The sequence below is a fragment of the Pseudorca crassidens genome, chromosome 8 (genome assembly GCF_039906515.1).
Source record: "Pseudorca crassidens isolate mPseCra1 chromosome 8, mPseCra1.hap1, whole genome shotgun sequence".
NCBI classification, from domain to species: domain Eukaryota; kingdom Metazoa; phylum Chordata; class Mammalia; order Artiodactyla; family Delphinidae; genus Pseudorca; species Pseudorca crassidens.
The window spans coordinates 48,022,227-48,039,840 of NC_090303.1; the positions used below are offsets into that span (position 1 = coordinate 48,022,227).

The 17,614-nt window shown below is 40.2% G+C and overlaps 1 protein-coding gene across 6 annotated transcripts in view; it reads left to right on the forward strand.

The window, feature by feature from the left end:
* Positions 1–17,614, forward strand: part of SLC25A13 (solute carrier family 25 member 13) — a 296,284-nt gene that overhangs the window by 19,509 nt on the left and 259,161 nt on the right. For all 6 annotated transcript variants that reach the window (XR_010945512.1, XR_010945511.1, XR_010945513.1 and 3 more), the window contains exon 2: positions 12,798–12,851. Coding sequence is in view for 2 of the 6 variants with exons in the window: in XM_067746352.1 (XP_067602453.1) it covers positions 12,798–12,851 (54 nt within the window). In the remaining 4 variants the exon portion in view is untranslated. The remainder of the gene's footprint in view (positions 1–12,797; positions 12,852–17,614) is intronic.

Here is a 17,614-nt window from a genome sequence, read left to right on the forward strand (position 1 = left end):
ACTAATAAGCCCAGCAAAGGCATTCTTCATCACTGTTACAGTATTGTTGATCTCTAGCATTCTTTTTTAGTTCTTCCTTAGAATTTCCATTTTTCTGCTTACATTGCTGATCTCTTCTTGCATGTTGTCTACCATATCCATCAGAGCCCTTAGCATATTAATCATAGTTGTTTTAAATTCCTAGTCTGATAATCTCAATATTCCAGACATATTTGAGTCTGGTTATGATGCTTGCTCTGTCTCTTCAAATTGTGTATTTTTGCTTTTTGGTATGCTTTGTAATTTTTTCTTGATAGCCAGACATGATGTACTGGATGAAAGGAACTGCTATAACTAGTCCTTTGGTAATGTGGGCATAGGGTGTAGAGGGAAAGGAAGTGTTCCTAGTCCTATGACTAGGTCTCAGTCCATTAGAGAGCCTGTGACCCTGGACAGTGTACTTCACAAGTGTTTCTCAATTTTTTCTTCCCCTCAGGTGGGAGAGGATGGCTGGAGGTGGCTGGAGTTGGGTATTTGCCTTCCCTGTGGTCAGCTGGCTCTGGTATTACTCCAGTGGGTTAGACTCCTCTGAAATAACTTCTTCTGAGACAGACCTTCTTATAAAGAACAGAATGCTCTGATGCATTTCCGCTTGGTTCCTTTTCCTTTCCTCCTACTGGAAATGCCAGGTGATTTTTCTCTGACATTCACTGAGAACCAGGTTGAGTTCCAGGAGGTAACATTCACAAAAGTGTGGGGAATCCACTATGTCTAGGTCCACCTAGAGTTTTTTAAGTCTTTTCTTGTCCACACTGAGCCTCCAGCAATTGGTCATTGTGATCCTCTGGTTCTCCCTTTCTGTTTCTCCATGTTGGGGGGCAGTTGTTTGCTTGTTGACATCACTCCTCTGATGGATCTGGGGAGAGTAGTTGATTTTTCAATTTTTAAGCTTTTTACTTATTTTTAGGACAGTCTGGCAACTTCTAAGCCCCTTACATGCTGGACTGGAAACCAGAAGTCTCCCCATCATCTTTTGACTACCTTTCCTATAATGGAGAAAATCCCCACATTACAAGGCCTGCCTGCTAGAACATATGAGTCAAAACTCAGTTCCCATCTTTCCCTGCAGCCAGGGCACAAGCATGTGATCTAGCTTTGCCAATTGGATGCTCATGTGTGACTTTGATTTGGAAGACGGCAACACAAGGAAGCAGCTTGTGTGTGAAGTTTCCATTTTGGCTGACGTGATAGGCAGCCTAGGCAACCTGCTTTTGTTGTGGGATTGGAGGTACATTTCTCACCAGGTGATTCTAGGATAGTTTTGGGTATCACTGGTGGTGCCTTAGCCTTAAGCTGATTCTCCAGGCTTCCCAACATGACTGTCATCATCCAATAGAATTTTAATATACTGTTTTTCTCCTTAGCCTGTTACCTTTTATTGCTTATTTCTAAGTTGGATACATGTTGGACCTACCTCCTCGTCTTCCTTTCGTATTGGGGATTAGAAATATCATATAACTGTGTTTACAGCTTACATTTTTTAAGAGTAGCTATTAATCACTACCAACCTTATGTATCATTTTAGGATTCACAGAGCACTTTTTCTTCATTCTAATGAATCCTTAAAATAACTTTATGAAACAAATACGTAGATTTTGTCATTTTGCCCTTTTTATAGATGAGGAAACTAAAACTTGGAGATGTTAACTGACTTGTCCAAGATCACCAAGTTAGCAATACATTGGAACCCAAATCTTTACTCTAAACGTGGTGATGTTTGCTTATGACAGGGTGAGCAAGCATCTTTTTCACCATAAGGAGTTGAAAATATAAACAGACAAATGTCTATTTCAGAAAAGACTTACACTGCCTCTTGTCAAATTTTTAGTCTTGGGAACATTTACTGGAATGTTAGCTTTAGCTTAATAACAATAATAATAAAATCTAAAATTAGAGCATTTAAAGTTATTTTGACCTAACAGAACCCACAGCTAAAATACCACCATTCATTTCTTAACTGCTGTACTCTTCTTCATACAGAATTTTAATGGTGATGGCTTTATTACTGTTTAATGTTTGTCTACATTTTACAAGCTACTGAATCGTTCTGATAAATATCTCCAGCATCCCTGAAATTACCCACTTGCATAATTACTCAGCAGGTTAACATTTGTGGTGTCTGGTGCTTTATAAGTAAACTGTTGAGTGATATGAACATTTGAGAGTTGATTACACAGTAAGGTTGTGCTTTGAAGAATGCTTAACATGGCATTTTGTCTGTATATTAATTTATATTTCAGTAACTTTTTTATAATGACTGCTCTTCATTAATTTATTTATTTTTTAACATCTTTATTGGAGTATAATTGCTTTACAATGGTGTATTACTTTCTGCTTTATAATAAAGTGAATCAGCTATACATATATCCCCATATCTCTTCCCTCTTGTGTCTCCTTCCCTCCCACCCTCCCTATCCCACCCCTCTAGGTGGTCACAAAGCACCGAGCTGATCTCCCTGTGCTATGTGGCTGCTTCCCACTAGCTATCGGTTTTACATTAGGTAGTGTATATATGTACATGCAACTCTCTCACTTTGTCCCAGCTTACCCTTCCCCCTCCCCGGGTCCTCAAGTCCATTCTCTACTATGTCTGCATCTTTATTCCCATCCTGCCCTTAGGTTCTTCATGACCATTTTTATTTTTTTTAGATTCAGTATATATGTGTTAGCATACTGTATTTGTTTTTCTCTTTCTGACTTACTTCACTCTGTACGACAGACTCTAGGTCCATCCATCTGACTACAAATAAGTCAATTTTGTTTCTTTTTATGGCTGAGTAATATTCCATTGTATATATGTGCCACATCTTCTTTACCCATTGATCTGTTGATGGACACTTAGGTTGCTTCCACGTCTTGGCTATGGTAAATATAGCTGCAATGAACATTGTGGTGCATGACTCTTTTTGAATTATGGTTTACTCAGGGTATATGCCCGGTAGTGGAATTGCTGGGTCATCTGGTAGTTCTATTTTTAGGTTTTCAAGGATCCTCCATACTGTTCTCCACAGTGGCTGTATCAATTTACATTCCCACCAACAGTGCAAGAGGGTTCCCTTTTCTCTACACCCTCTCCAGCATTTATTGTTTGTAGATTTTTTGATGATGGCCATTCTGACGTGTGTGAGATGATATCTCATTGTACTTTTGATTTGCATTTCTCTGATGATTAATGATGCTGAGCATTCTTTCATGTGTTTATTGGCAGTCTGTATATCTTCTTTGGAGAAATGTCTGTTTAGGTCTTCGGCCCATTTTTGGATTGGGTTGTTTGTTTTTTTGATATTGAGCTGCATGAGCTGCTTTTACATTTTGGAGATTAATCCTTTGTCAGTTGCTTCGTTTGCAAATATTTTCTCCCATTCTGAGGGTTGTCTTTTTGTCTTGTTTATGGTTTCCTTTGCTGTGCAAAAGCTTTTGAGTTTCATTAGGTCCCATTTGTTTACTTTGTTTTTATTTCTATTTCTCTAGGAGGTGGGTCAAAAAGGATCTTGCTGTGATTTATGTCATAGAGTGTTCTGCCTATGTTTTCCTCTAAGAGTTTTATAGTGTCTGGCCTTTCATTTAGGTCTTTAATCCATTTTGAGTTTATTTTTGTGTATGCTGTTAGGAAGTGTTCTAATTTCATTCTTTTACATGTAGCTGTCCAGTTTTCCCAGCACCACTGATTGAAGAGGCTGTATTTTCTCCGTTGTATATTCTTGTTTCCTTTATCAAAGATAAGGTGCGTGGGTTTATCTCTGGGCTTTCTATCCTGTTCCATTGATCTATATTTCTGTTTTTATGCCAGTACCATACTGTCTTGATTATTGTAGCTTTGTAGTATAGTCTGAAGTCAGGGAGCCTGACTCGTCCAGCTCCATTTTTCTTTCTCAAGATTGCTTTAGGTATTCGGGGTCTTTTGCGTTTCCATACAAATTGTGAAATTTTTTGTTCTAGTTCTGTGAAAAATGCCATTGGTAGTTTGATAGGGATTGCATTGAATCTGTATATTACTTTGGGTAGTATAGTCATTTTCACAATGTTGATTCTTCGAATCCAAGAACATGGTCTATCTCTCCATCTGTTTGTATCATCTTTCATTTCTTTCATCAGTGTCTTATTTATTCCAAGGTATTTTATTCTTTTTGTTGCAGTGGTAAATGGGAGTATTTCCTTAATTTCACTTTTAGATTTTTCATCATTAGTGTATAGGAATGCAAGAGATTTCTGTGCATTAATTTTGTATCCTGCTACTTTACCAAATTCATTGATTAGCTCTAGTAGTTTTCTGGTAGTATCTTTAGGATTCTCTATGTATAGTATCATGTCATCTGCAAACAGTGACAGCTTTACTTCTTCTTTTCTGATTTGGATTCCTTTTACTTCTTTTTTTTCTCTGATTGCTGTGGCTAAAACTTCCAGAACAATGTTGAATAATAGTGGTGAGAGTGGGCAACCTTGTCTTGCTCCTGATCTTAGTGGAAATGGTTTCAGTTTTTCACCACTGAGGACTATGTTGGCTGTGGGTTTGTCATATATGGCCTTTATTATGTTGAGGTAAGTTCTCTCTATGCCTACTTTCTGGAGGATTTTTATCATAAATGGGTTTTGAATTTTGTTGAAAGCTTTTTCTGCATCTATTGAGATGATCATATTGTTTTTATTCTTCAATTTGTTAATATGGTGTATCACATTGATTGATTTGCGTATATCGAAGAATCCTTGCATTCCTGGGATAAACCCCACTTGATCATGGTGTATGATCCTTTTAATGTGCTGTTGGATTCTGTTTGCTAGTATTCTGTTGAGGATTTTTGCATCTATGTTCATCAGTGATATTGGCCTGTAGTTTTGTTTCTTTGTGACATCTTTGTCTGGTTTTGATATCAGGGTGATGATGGCCTCATAGAATGAGTTTGGGAGTGTTCCTCCCTCTTCTATATTTTGGAAGAGTTTGAGAAGGATAGGTGTTAGCTCTTCTCTAAATGTTTGCTAGAATTCATCTGTGAAGCCTTCTGGTCCCGGGCTTTTGTTTGTTGGAAGATTTTTAATCACAGTTTCAATTTCAGTGCTTGCGTTTGGTATGTTTATATTTTCTGTTTCTTCCTGGTTCAGTCTTGGAAGGTTGTGCTTTTCTAAAAATTTGTCCATTTCTTCCAGGTTGTCCATTTTATTGGCACATAGTTGCTTGTAGTAATCTCTCATGATCCTTCGTATTTCTGCAGTGTTAGTTGTTCTTTTTCATTTCTAATTCTATTGATTTGAGTCTTCTCCCTTTTTTTCATAATGAGCCTGCCTAATGGTTTATCAATTTTGTTTATCTTCTCAAAGAACCAGCTTTTAGTTTTATTGATCTTTGCTATTGTTTCCTTCATTTCTTTTTTCATTTATTTCTGATCTGATCTTTATGATTTCTTTCCTTCTGGTAACTTTGGGGTTCTTTTGTTCTTCTTTCTCTAATTGCTTTAAGTGTAAGGTTAGGTTTTTTATTTGAGATGTTTCTTGTTTCTTGAGGTAGGATTGTATTGCTATAAACTTCCCTCTTAGAACTGCTTTTGCCACATCTCATAAGTTTTGGGTCGTCATGTTTTCATTGTCATTTGTTTCTAGGTATTTTTTTATTTCCTCTTTGATTTATTCAGTGATCTCTTGGTTATTAAGTAGTGTATTGTTTAGCCTCCATGTGTTTGTATTTTTTACAGATTTATTCCTGTAATTGATATCTAGTCTCATAGCCTTGTGGTCACAAAAGATACTTGATACGATTTCAGTTTTCTTAAATTTACCAAGGCTTGATTTGTGACCCAAGATATGATCTATCCTGGAGAACGTTCCATGAGCACTTGAGAAGAAAGTGTATTCTGTTGTTTTTGGATGGAATGTCCTATAAATATCAATTAACTCCATCTTGTTTAATGTATCATTTAGAGCTTGTGTTTCCTTATTTATTTTCATTTTGGATGATCTGTCCATTGGTAAAAGTGGGGTGTTAAAATCCCCTACTGTGGGTTGAGAATCTGCCTGCCAATGCAAGAGACATGGGTTCGAGCCCCGGTCTGGGAAGATCCCACATGCAACGGAGCAACTAGGCCCATGAGCCACAACTAATGAGCCTGCGCGTCTGGAGCCTGTGCTCTGCAACAAGAGATGCTGCGACAGTGAGAGCCCCACGCACCGCGATGAAGAGTGGCCCCCGCTCGCTGCAACTAGAGAAACCCCTCGCACAGAAACGAAGACCCAACACAGCCAAAAATAAATAAATAATTGATTTTTAAAAAATCCCCTACTACGATTGTGTTACTGTCGATTTCCCCTTTTATGGCTGTTAGCATTTGCCATATGTTTTGAGGTGCTTCTATGTTGGGTGCATAAATATTTACAATTGTTATATCTTCTTCTTGGATTGATCCCTTGATCATTTTGTAGTGTCCCTCTTTGTCTCTTGTAATAATCTTTATTTTAAAGTCTATTTTGTCTGATATAAGAATTGCTACTCCAGCTTTCTTTTGATTTCCATTTGCATGGAATATCTTTTTCCATCCCCTCACTTTCAGTCTGTATGTGTCCCTAGGTCTGAAGTGGGTCTCTTGTAGACAGCATATAGATGGGTCTTGTTTTTTTAACCATTCAGCCAGTCTATGTCTTTTGGTGGGAGCATTTAATCCATTTACATTTAAGGTAATTATCGATATGTACGTTCCTATTACCATTTCCTTAATTGTTTGAGGTTTTATTTTGTAGGTCTTTTCCTTCTCTTGTGTTTCCTGCCTGGAGAAGTTCCTTTAGCATTTGTTGTAAAGCTGGTTTTGTGGTGCTGTGTTCTCTTAGCTTTTGCTTGTTTGTAAAGGTTTTAATTTCACCATCGAATCTAAATGAGATCCTTGCTGGGTAGAGTAATCTTGGTTGTAGGTTTTTCCCTTTCATCACTTTAAATATGTCCTCCCACTCCTTTGTGGCTTGCAGAGTTTCTGCTGAAGGATCAGCTGTTAACCTTATGGGGGTTCCCTTGTATGTTATTTGTTTTTCCCTTACTGCTTTTAATATTTTTTCTTTGCATTTAATTTTGCATAGTTTGATTAAATGTGTCCTGGCGTGTTTCTCCTTGGGTTTATCCTGTATGGGACTCTCTGCACTTCCTGGACTTGATTAACTATTTCTTTTCCCATGTTAGGGAAGTTTTCAGCTAATAATCTCTTCAAATATTTTCTCAGTCCCTCTCTTTCTCTCTTCTTCTTCTGGGACCCCTATAATTCGAATGTTGGTACATTTAATGTTGTCCCAGAGGTCTCTGAGACTGTCCTCAATTCTTTTCATTCTTTTTTCTTTAATCTGCTCTGCAGTAGTTATTTCCACTATTTTATCTTCTAGGTCACTTATCCGTTCTTCTGCCTCAGTTATTCTGCTATTGATTCCTTCTAGAGAATTTTTAATTTCATTTATTGTGTTGCTCATCATTTTTTGTTTGCTCTTTAGTTCTTCTAGTTCCTTGTTAAACGTTTCTTGTATTTTTTCTATTCTATTTCCAAGAATTTTGGATCATCTTTACTATCATTATTCTGAATTCTTTTTCAGGTACACTGCCTGTTTCCTCTTCATTTGTTTGGTCTGGTGGGTTTTTACCTTGCTCCTTCATCTGCTGTGTGTTTCTCTGTCTTCTCATTTTGCTTAACTTACTGTCTTCGGGGTCTCCTTTTAGCAGGCTTCAGGTTTGTAGTTCCCGTTGTTTTTGGTGTCTGCCCCCAGTGGCTAAGGTTGGTTCAGTGGGTTGTGTAGGCTTCCTGGTGGAGGGGCCTAGTGCCTGTATTCTGGTGGCTGAGGCTGGATCTTGTCTTTCTGGTGGGCAGGTCCATGTCTGGTGGTGTGTTTCGGGGTGTCTGTGACCTTATTATGATTTTAGGCAGGCTCTCTGCTAATGGGCTGGGTTGTGTTCGTGTGTTGTTTGGCATGCGGTGTCCAGCACTGTAGCTTGCTGGTCGTTGAGTGGAGCTGGGTCTTAGGTTGAGATGGAGATCTCTGGGAGACTTTTGCCATTTGATATTACATGGAGCTGGGAGGTCTCTTGTGGACCAATATCCTTAACTTGGCTCTCCCACCTCAGAGGCACAGGCCTGACGCCCAGCCGGAGCACCAAGACCCTGTAATCCACACGGCTCAGAATAAAAGGGAGAAAAAAGGAAAGAAAGAAAAAATAAAGTTATTAAAATAAAAAATAAAAGATAATTATTAAGAAAAAATTTAAAGTAATGAAAGAAAAGAAAGAATGAAAGAGAGAAGAGACCAAGCAAACCAAAAAACAAATCCACCAATGATAACAAACGCTAAAAACTATACTAAAGAATCCAAGAAAAACCAAAAAAATGGACAGACATAACCCTAGGACAAATGGTAAAAGCACAGCTATGCAGACAGAATCACATGCAGAAGCATTCACATACTCACAAAAAGAGAAAAAGAGAAAAACATATGTATATCGTTTCTCCCAAACTCCACCTCCTCAATTTGGGATGATTCGTTGCCTATTCAGGTATTCCACAGATGCAGGTACCTCATGTTGATTGTGGAGAGTTAATCCGCTGCACCTGAGGCTGCTGGGAGAGATTTCCCTTTCTCTTTGTTCACACAGCTCCCGGGATTCATCTTTGGATTTGGACCCGCCTCTGCGTGTAGGTCGCCTGAGGGCGTCTGTTCGGAGTGCGTGGCGAGCCTGCGGGGGAGGGGCCCGTAGTGCGCGGCGAGCCTCTGAGGGAGGGGCACGGAGTGCGGGGCGGGTCTGCGTCGGCAGAGGCCGCCATGATGTTGCACCAGCCTGAGGCGCGCCGTGCGTTCTCCCGGGGAAGTTGTCCCTGGATCCCGGGACCCTGGCAGTGGCGGGCTGGAGAGGCTCCCCGGAAGGGAGGTGTGGAGAGTGACCTGTGCTCGCACACAGGCTCTTTGGTGGCGGCAGCAGCAGCCTTAGCGTCTCATGCCCGGCTCTGGGGTCCGCGCTCTTAGGCGCGGCTCACGCCAGTCTCTGGAGCTCCTTTAATCAGCGCTCTTAATCCCCCCCTCCCCGCGCACTGCAAAACAGAAAGAGGCAAGAAAAAGTCTCTTGCCTCTTCGGCAGCGCCAGACATTTTCCGGGACTCCCTCCCGGCTAGCCGTGGTGCACTAAGCCCTTCAGGTTGTGTTCACGCTGCTAGTCCTCTCCTTGCGCTCCGACCGAAGCCCGAGCCTCAGGTTCCAGCCCCGCCCGCCCCGGCGGGTGAGCAGACAAGCCTCTCGGACTGGTGAGTGCTGGTCGGCGCCAATCCTCTGTGCGGGCATCTCTCCGCTTTGTCCTCCGCACCCCTGTTGCTGTGCTCTCCTCCGTGGCTCCGAAGCTTCTCCCACCCCTCCGCCACCCGCAGTCTCCGCCCGCGAAGGGGCTTCCTAGTGTGTAGAAACCTTTCCTCCTTCACGGCTTCCTCCCACTGGTGCTGGTCCCGTCCCTATTCTTTTGTCTCTGTTTATTCTTTTTTCTTTTGCCCTACCCAGGTACATGGGGGAGTTTCTTGCCTTTTGGGAGGTCTGAGGTCTCCTGCCAGCGTTCAGTAGGTGTTTTGTAGTTGTTGTTAAACACGTAGATGTATTTCTGATGTATTTGTGGGGAGGAACGTGATCTCCACGTCTTACTCTTCTGCCTTCTTGAAGCTCGGATCTGCTTTTCATTTATTAGAATATAGGGAAACTGTAGGATGAGGAATGAGTGACTCAGTGAAGTCAATGAAGAATTATTTTTCTTAAATGTGATGAGACCTCTCTTTCTTTTTTTCTTCTCCAGTTAATGGTAACTGTGTTTTGGGGGAATTTCTTTTAGAGTTACTGATTGTATCAGTCAAGGTTCACTTGCAGAGCACAGAATTCACACTTTATCTCTCTGGTTTTCCTTGCCATACTTCCCACTGCCCCCCTTTTAAACCAATCATTGAAGTTATGTTATTTTTGGCTGTTTTTATTTTTGTATTTGGGATGTACCTAGCTAGTATATGTGTTTTGCAAATGCTATTGCTGTTATTTATAATGTTTCTCTTATTAAAAATTTTACATATTCAGTGTTCTTCAGATTCTGCCCCGTGGAACATAGATTTGGGGAATTGACCTGAAATTTCTATACTGTCTTTAAACAAAGGTTAAATTCTCCCAGTTTATGGAAAAACATATACTGCATAGTTTTTCCAGTTCTCCCCCCCTTCTCCCTTAACCTCCACTTGGTGTGAATGTTATATGCTTCTGTATAAAATTCTCTATTGAATTAAGTAGTAAATGGTGGTAATTCATAGTCATCTGCCAATAATCCTTTTTCTTCTCAGTGATTTACTTCCTATGTTTGAAAATTACTTTATTTAAATCTCTTGATATAAATATTTTGTTTTAATGGTGGCATCTATTCTTATAAACGCAAATTCAGAAGAGTAATGATAAAGCAAATCAGGCAATCAGATTGTAAGAATAGTATCTGTAAATATTTACATGCTGTTAGTATATGAGAAATATATACATGTATATAAAACAATGAAAATCAGCCTTTTGGAAAAAATCTAGAGTTTCATGAATCTTCTGAGAAGCCCAATGAACTAAGGATTGTCAGGTGATGCAACGTGCACTTGCTGAGCAGGTGTTCTGAGTTGGCTTAAAAAGGGAGGCTACGTTTCTTGGCTCCCTTTTTCCAGTTCACAGAACTTGCTAGCTCTTGGTTTTGCCACCAGGTAGACTCCATCTCAGTACCCCTTCAGAACGCTGGCATGTCTAACTGTAACTTAAGTGTAACTGTAACTTAACTGTAACTATGAAGTGTTCTGTACACATCAGGTGACCTGACTTAAAAGTGCTGGGCCACTATATGGATTGTTTTCTCCTGTGCCTTCCACCCTGGGAGAGTTACAGAGTGAAAGCTTTCTTTCTCTCACAGAGGTGTAGTCCTGGTGGTGCATTTTGGGATTAGTAAGTAAAAGAACGCTGTGGGAGTTTAGGGCGGGGGAAGTTCACTCTGAAACTGTGTTGCCCAGGGAAGGCTTTATGAAGTATGTGGCATGGTGAATTAATTTGATTTTAAAGGATGTGTTATTCAGATGGAGCAAGAATAGTTCACTTTGTGGAAACTTACCTTTGCTTTTTTAAAAGGAAACCCAATTAAGTGCTGAGGGTCACCATAGGCCTTTTAAAAAACTGTTACGGTCTTGAGATGTAGAACTCGAAGGGAATTTCTTTGCTCTTAAAGGAGAGGATAGAGGCATTTCATGCTGGCTCATCTTCTCCAATAGTGTTTGTCCTACGCCACCTTTCTCAGAATATAGACCCAAAGGGAGGGGATCTTCTGAGACTCTTAGCACTATCATCAATCATAGGTTGGTTAGCAGTCTCTTTTCTTCTCGTTAATTGAACAGCAAAGAACACTCACTAATTGAGGATTTTAAAGAGATTACAAATTCTTCTGGATAAAAATAGTATTGGTGGTTACAAGTACTCAGCTGAAGTTAAGAGTTATCAGTCTTGCTTTGGGAAACAAGGTGACCAACTAACTGGTTTCAGGAAAACTACCTCTCCTATTCCAGTGATTAGTTAATAAAATTATTCCTGACAGTGGCAGGCCAAGAAGCTCAGGCAGTTACATATTTCGAGACAGAGAACCCATTGTCCAAAGGTCTCAGAAGAGCCTTTGCAAACACACAGAAAGGATTTAGAACAATTTGCATAAATCTCCCCATGGATAGCGACATGGCTCCAGTATTGGGGTGGTTCCAGGAACCCCTCCTTGGCTGTATCGTGGGGTGACGCTGTGCTTGGTGAGAACTCAGTCTCCTGACGGTTTTTGCCAGCAGGATGGGGTGATGGGACGCTGAATAAGCCTACTGTTTGGTTCCACATAAGGACTCTTTTGTGTTGGCCTGGGGCAGCCATATTCAAGTTTGTCTTCTTTTTCCCCAATGATGTTTTTGGACTTTGTGGGCTGGAGAATTAAGCACAACACCTATTCTGAGCTAATCTGTCAGACTTTGCTCTGAAAGCTAACCATAGCCCCTTGTATTCTAGAATGTGGTAAATAATAGTCATACATATGGAGACTTAGGCTTTTTTTTTTCGTTGAAGTATAGTTGATTTACATTATTAGTTTCAGGTGTACAGCGTTGCTATTCAACATTTTTTATAGATTATACTCCGTTTAAAGTTATTACAAAACAGTGGTTATATTTCTCAGTGCTGTATAATTGGAGACTTCTGGTTTCTTAAAAGTAGGGGAGAGGAGGAGACTGCTTGGCATGACCAGATAGCTGGGCATTCACACCTGTCCATTGTGGAACTGTGGGAAGTAATTCCCTTATGTTAATATTGTTTGCCTTGCTCACTAACTTCTCTAAGAACTATGTTCTCTTACATAGTTAACGAACAAGTTGTACTTTAATATTGGCCTATGAAAGGTGTGGGTCACTCTGGAGTGTAGTTTAAAATGCCAGGTGGTTACAAATCTGTTTCAACTTTTCTTTTTTTCTTACTCATTTTGGAAAAACAATGGTATATATTAAACACTACATATTAGGAGCTTTACTGGTTTCTTGCACGGAATGTTATCATTCTAGAAGCCACATAAGGAGTCTTAATTTAAAATCCAGAGAGTAGTTTATGCTATGGGGAAATTTAGTGCTTTAAGTGTAAAAATGAAATCCACTGATTTCTAACCTGGAGTTTATTTTCTTTCCGTCTGCTAGCTTGATTTCTCAGCTTTGTTCTAATAATACAAACATTTTTATGTTTATTTATAGGTGGCTTTAACCAAGAGAGCAGATCCAGCCGAACTTAGAACAATATTTTTGAAGGTCAGTATAAAGGAATCTGTTTTGTTTTTTGTTTGATTTGTGTTCTGTAACTTTGAAGATTATTTTTGAGCAGCTCTTAATTTCATTGTTATATTTAAAAAAAAATCCCGCAAAGTATCTTAAGACGTGTAAAAGAGATCCTTTACAGTTATATCTATTTTTAAAAATGTATCAGGTACTTGTAGGCGACTGTTTGTGATGGCTGCATTGTTTATGTTTTACTTTCTTTTGTCTCACACGGTATTAGGTATTGAAACAGAGTTGCGGGGGGGGGGGCGGGGGGGCTGTTCCGGAGTGGGGAGGGATTTAGTCTCACAACCCATTTACCTTTCCAGGGTTGACTTGTGCAGTTTGATGATACTAATATTTTTCCTCCTAAGAAGTTTAAAGCTCTTTGTAAACATCTTAGTAATCCTTCTTTCATCCAAAGGGGACCAGCCTTGTCTCTCCTTAGAGCATTGTTGTTGCTCTTATCATCATCATCTTCATCATATCATTTTACTTCAACTGTGGTGCCCTTGAGGAGGCCCCAGTATGAGTAATAGTAGATACTACATCACAACAGACAGCACACAAGTTTACTTCCTTAGTTTCTTACGCTTGCACCTACTTTGTGATATTAGGCACTGAGTGATTAATACTCTAATAAAAGCCTACCTCAGGTCCCAAACACTGGACCACTTTTAAGGTTATTTAACTGGCAATGAAGTACTAAAAAAAGAAAGAAAAGGCCACTTTTGTAAAGAAAATTTTAAAAAATATATACGTGGACCTTTTCTAAACATGGTGAAAAGGTAGCTGTGCTATATATAAAGAGGATCAAGCCTTCAAGTGAGAAACTTATTGTACTGCTGTGTGTCAGATATATGGCTTAGGAAGTTATTAATTCTGTGAGCATCACTTTCCTCATCAAACTGTGTCACTATTAAAAAATTGAGGAATCAAGGAATTTGAATACTGATAGGATTATTTGATATTAAAGAATTGTTATTAATTGATTTTTTAGGCCAGGTAATGGTATTCCGAATATGGGAACTATAGAGTCTTTTTCACTTAGAGATGTACACTGAAGTATTTACAGATGAGATTATGATATCTGAGATTTGCTTTTAAATAACCCAGTTTTGGTGAGGTAGGAGAAATAAGTGGGCAGTATGATGGTAATTTTTGCAATTGGGAAATGGAATATTGGGTTTATTATACTATTCAATCTACTTTGTGTATATTGATATATGAACATTTTCATAATGTCATAAAAATTTGTAAAGATTCAATGAAAAAACTTATTTGAAAGTGATATGCGTTAGATATGCACGTGATGTGCATCAGATATCGATTCAGTAAATGCTTGAAATTAAATAATTCAAAAAAAGAGACGGACTCCAAGAGAAAATGGTTAAAAATATGAGCAAAATATGAGAAAAAAATGTATAAGGTGGATTGTATTATATATAAGAAAGCAGAATTCTTTATAAATTTGCTTTTTGCCCAGAAAGGTCAATACAGTGTAGAGATTCTAAGGTGGAAAAGAATTCTGGATAACGAAAGTCCAGAAAACAAACACATTTCCTTCTCACCTAGACTAGTGTTTGTTGCTGTGCACGTTGGGCCCCCCACGATTGGGCTGAGGTGTGTATGAGTGAACCATAGACATTTTAAAGGTATGTATTTAAGGTCTACTCTCATGAGGTAATTCTGGAAGACCACTTGCAGAAGAGCACGTGAGTGGGTTGCTAAGGAGCCTAGAGAGATGCATACAACTGGTTAACTCTAGCTGGCAAAGTCATCATCATTCCTTGAACTCAGGATCTGTGTACTTCCCATCTTCTAAACCAGCAATAGCTGTGGGCATCCTTCTGGCGGGAAATGGGAACAACTTAGAGTGTCTCAGGAGATGGTGCATCTTGGGTACTTACTGGTCTTTTGATGTGATCCAGTGCAAAGGCTCCATGTAAAAGCCGTGCCCACCCTTTGCTGGCACGTGGTGGCTGGTGAGGCTGGGTTAAGATTCTGCTTTGGAACAACGTATCTTTTTTCCAGCTGCCACATCTCAGTAGCAGGCAAGTCTTTACTGCAGACAAATGAGATTGGTCAGGTAGACCCAAGCAGGGTAGCAGTCCCTGCAGAGTTCTGGAGAGCCACCTGTGGGCCTTCTGCGTCAGCGGGCCGGAAGGCTGGGCTGGAACCTTTGGGACCAGATAGGGGAGTGCTGCCTTCTCTTGGCGTGGCTGGGACTACGTGGCTTTTGAGTGAGAGTTCCATATGACTTAGAGTCCGAGAGGATGATGTGGGGCAACTGTCCCCGAAGAAAACAGTGGTCAGCAGTTTCTGGAAGGGATTGTGGATCTGGCAGAGGTTCGGATGATCTCATCAGGCTTGGGTAGTGTGGTACCAACACAAATCCACCTTGGCTCCGCACGCTGAGGAGCTCTTGTTTACCCTCTGCCGCAGACGCTGTTATGGGGGAAGAATAGGGAGAGAGGCGCCTGGAGGCTGGACCAGGCGTGTCTCTGCTGGGGCTGGGCTTTTCAGTTAAGCGCGGATCAGCAGTGAGCATGCTGTAAACCTGACTGCTTTGCTGACTTTCTATGACTCTTTCCTGACTTTCCTTATTTATAAATATCCCAACTTTCTCTCTGCTAAACTAGTTAGATGATTCTTCTGTAGCTTAGGGGAGGTGGAGAGAAGCTTCACTGTACCCTTTGGACCAGATGTGCTGGTAACAGGGGAGTGGCAGCTGTGAAGAGCAGAGAGAGCTAGCAGAACCAAAACAGATAAGGAAAGAGGGGTCCTGGTGGGCTAAAATGGGCCCAATTCTGGCTTATTTTAGTTTTTTGAAAAGAGTTAAAATCAATTCCACTTCGTTTTTTGAAGCTGCTTACTGTATGTTAAGTACAGTGTCAGGTGTTGGGGATATAAAGATGCATAAATCATGGCTCCTGCCCTTAACTATCTCACTGTGTGTGTGTTTAAGTGTAAAAAAATAATATGGTTGATCTGCATTATGTAGCATTAATTAGCAGGGAGATGATGTGGGGCTAATTACATCTTCCTAGAGAGGGTCATTAAAAGTTGCGGGAGGTGGTGATATTTGAGCTGGTATTTATCAGATGGAGAAGGTGGAGGAGGGTTGTGGAGCAAAGGAAGACCGTTCCAGGCAAAGGCAATAGCATGACCAAAGCAAAGAGCTCTAAGAGCTCCAGGTGTGGCAGTGGCCTGCAGCATAGGGGCTTAGGCAATGGTACTAGAATGGTAGGCAGGGTGGAACTTGGCATAAAGCATCCCCAGCCTAAGGTGTTTGAATTTTTTTATGCAGGCTTTTCTAGTGATATGTGGCCGGTAATGTTTTGTCTGGATGTAGAAGTTGAGGTCTAGGTGTAGTCAGTTTTGTTTCTAACCTAAACGTTGACGTGGGGTTTTCCTCTGCCTAACACTTTCCGTGCTGCTTCATGTTAAACAGGTGTGTATTTGAGTGCTTACAGTTTAAATAAAACCCCGTGGAAATTCGCAGTGAGTGGGATGTGCAGAAAAAGGAGACCAGATTTACAGGCATGCAGAAGGTAAAAAAAAATCTTAAGTCAGCACAGTCAAGGGTCACTTTTGTGGTTAAAGCAAATGCCACAGGAAATGGGAGGAGGGAGCAGTCCCTGTGGTGGGGAGAGGTCAGAGAAGGCTCCTTGGAGAGGAAATTTGTGGAGCCCCAGGGTCGCGTGGGAGCTGGGCAGGCACTGAGGAGGGCAGCCGAGGCTTCTGGGAAACAGGACCACATTGAAGGGAAGGCCTGGAGGTGGGTTTGGGAGCAAACAGCCTCCAGATTGAAGGATTCCTGCTCATTCTTCAAATGTTTATTTAAATTCAACTCTGTGCCAAGGAGTCTGCCAAGTATTACAGTGTATGGGTGACAAAATTAGAAAGAGAATTGGGAGTTTGCTATTTCTGCTAAACAATAGGAAGCCATTGAAGGTTTTCTGAGTTATCCAGCGACATGGAGTGTGGGTCTGAGATTTGATTGGTGCAGCGAGACCATGGGTTAGGCAGCGACGGATGTAATTGTGGTGTGAGACCCTAATAACTTGATGAGGGTTTTGGTAGCAGGGAGAATGGAGAACGGGCAAGTTAAAGACATTTTGAAGGACGATTTGGTTGAAAATGACCGATCGTTTATTCTTTGTCAACAAAAGCATAATATATACTTTAAAAAATGTTTGTAGGCAAAATTGGAAAAATAATTCCTTCTTTGAAAAACTTTTTTCTTATGACAAAACAGTTCCTATGTTTTGAAAATTTAAAAGGCAGATGTGTATAAAGAAATGTAACTTGTGATCCATATATATTTATGTCTATATGTTTATATATACATGTATCCATTTTCCTCTCCCTGTTTCTTTGTCTCTGTATATGAATATAATTATTTTCCTTAACAGGAAATACCATTTTGTATCCATTTTTTCCCTCACCTAAGATGTTATGAATACCTTTTCCTATAATTGAAAGCATTTCTGCATTATTTTTATTGCTATCATATTACTGTATATGGCTGTTTTACCATAATTTATCTAGCCACTCCCTATTATTGGATGTTTAGTTGTCTTCTCTGCTGTCATTAACAGCACTGTAATGAATACCCTTGAAACTACATTTTTGCATATAGCTAGCATTTTCTTAGGATAAATTCATAGAAGTGGCATCGTTGGATTAAAGAGTGGGTTTACAACACTTTACAACACTTTAAGGCTTTTGGTTCTTGGCAGACTGCCTTTCAA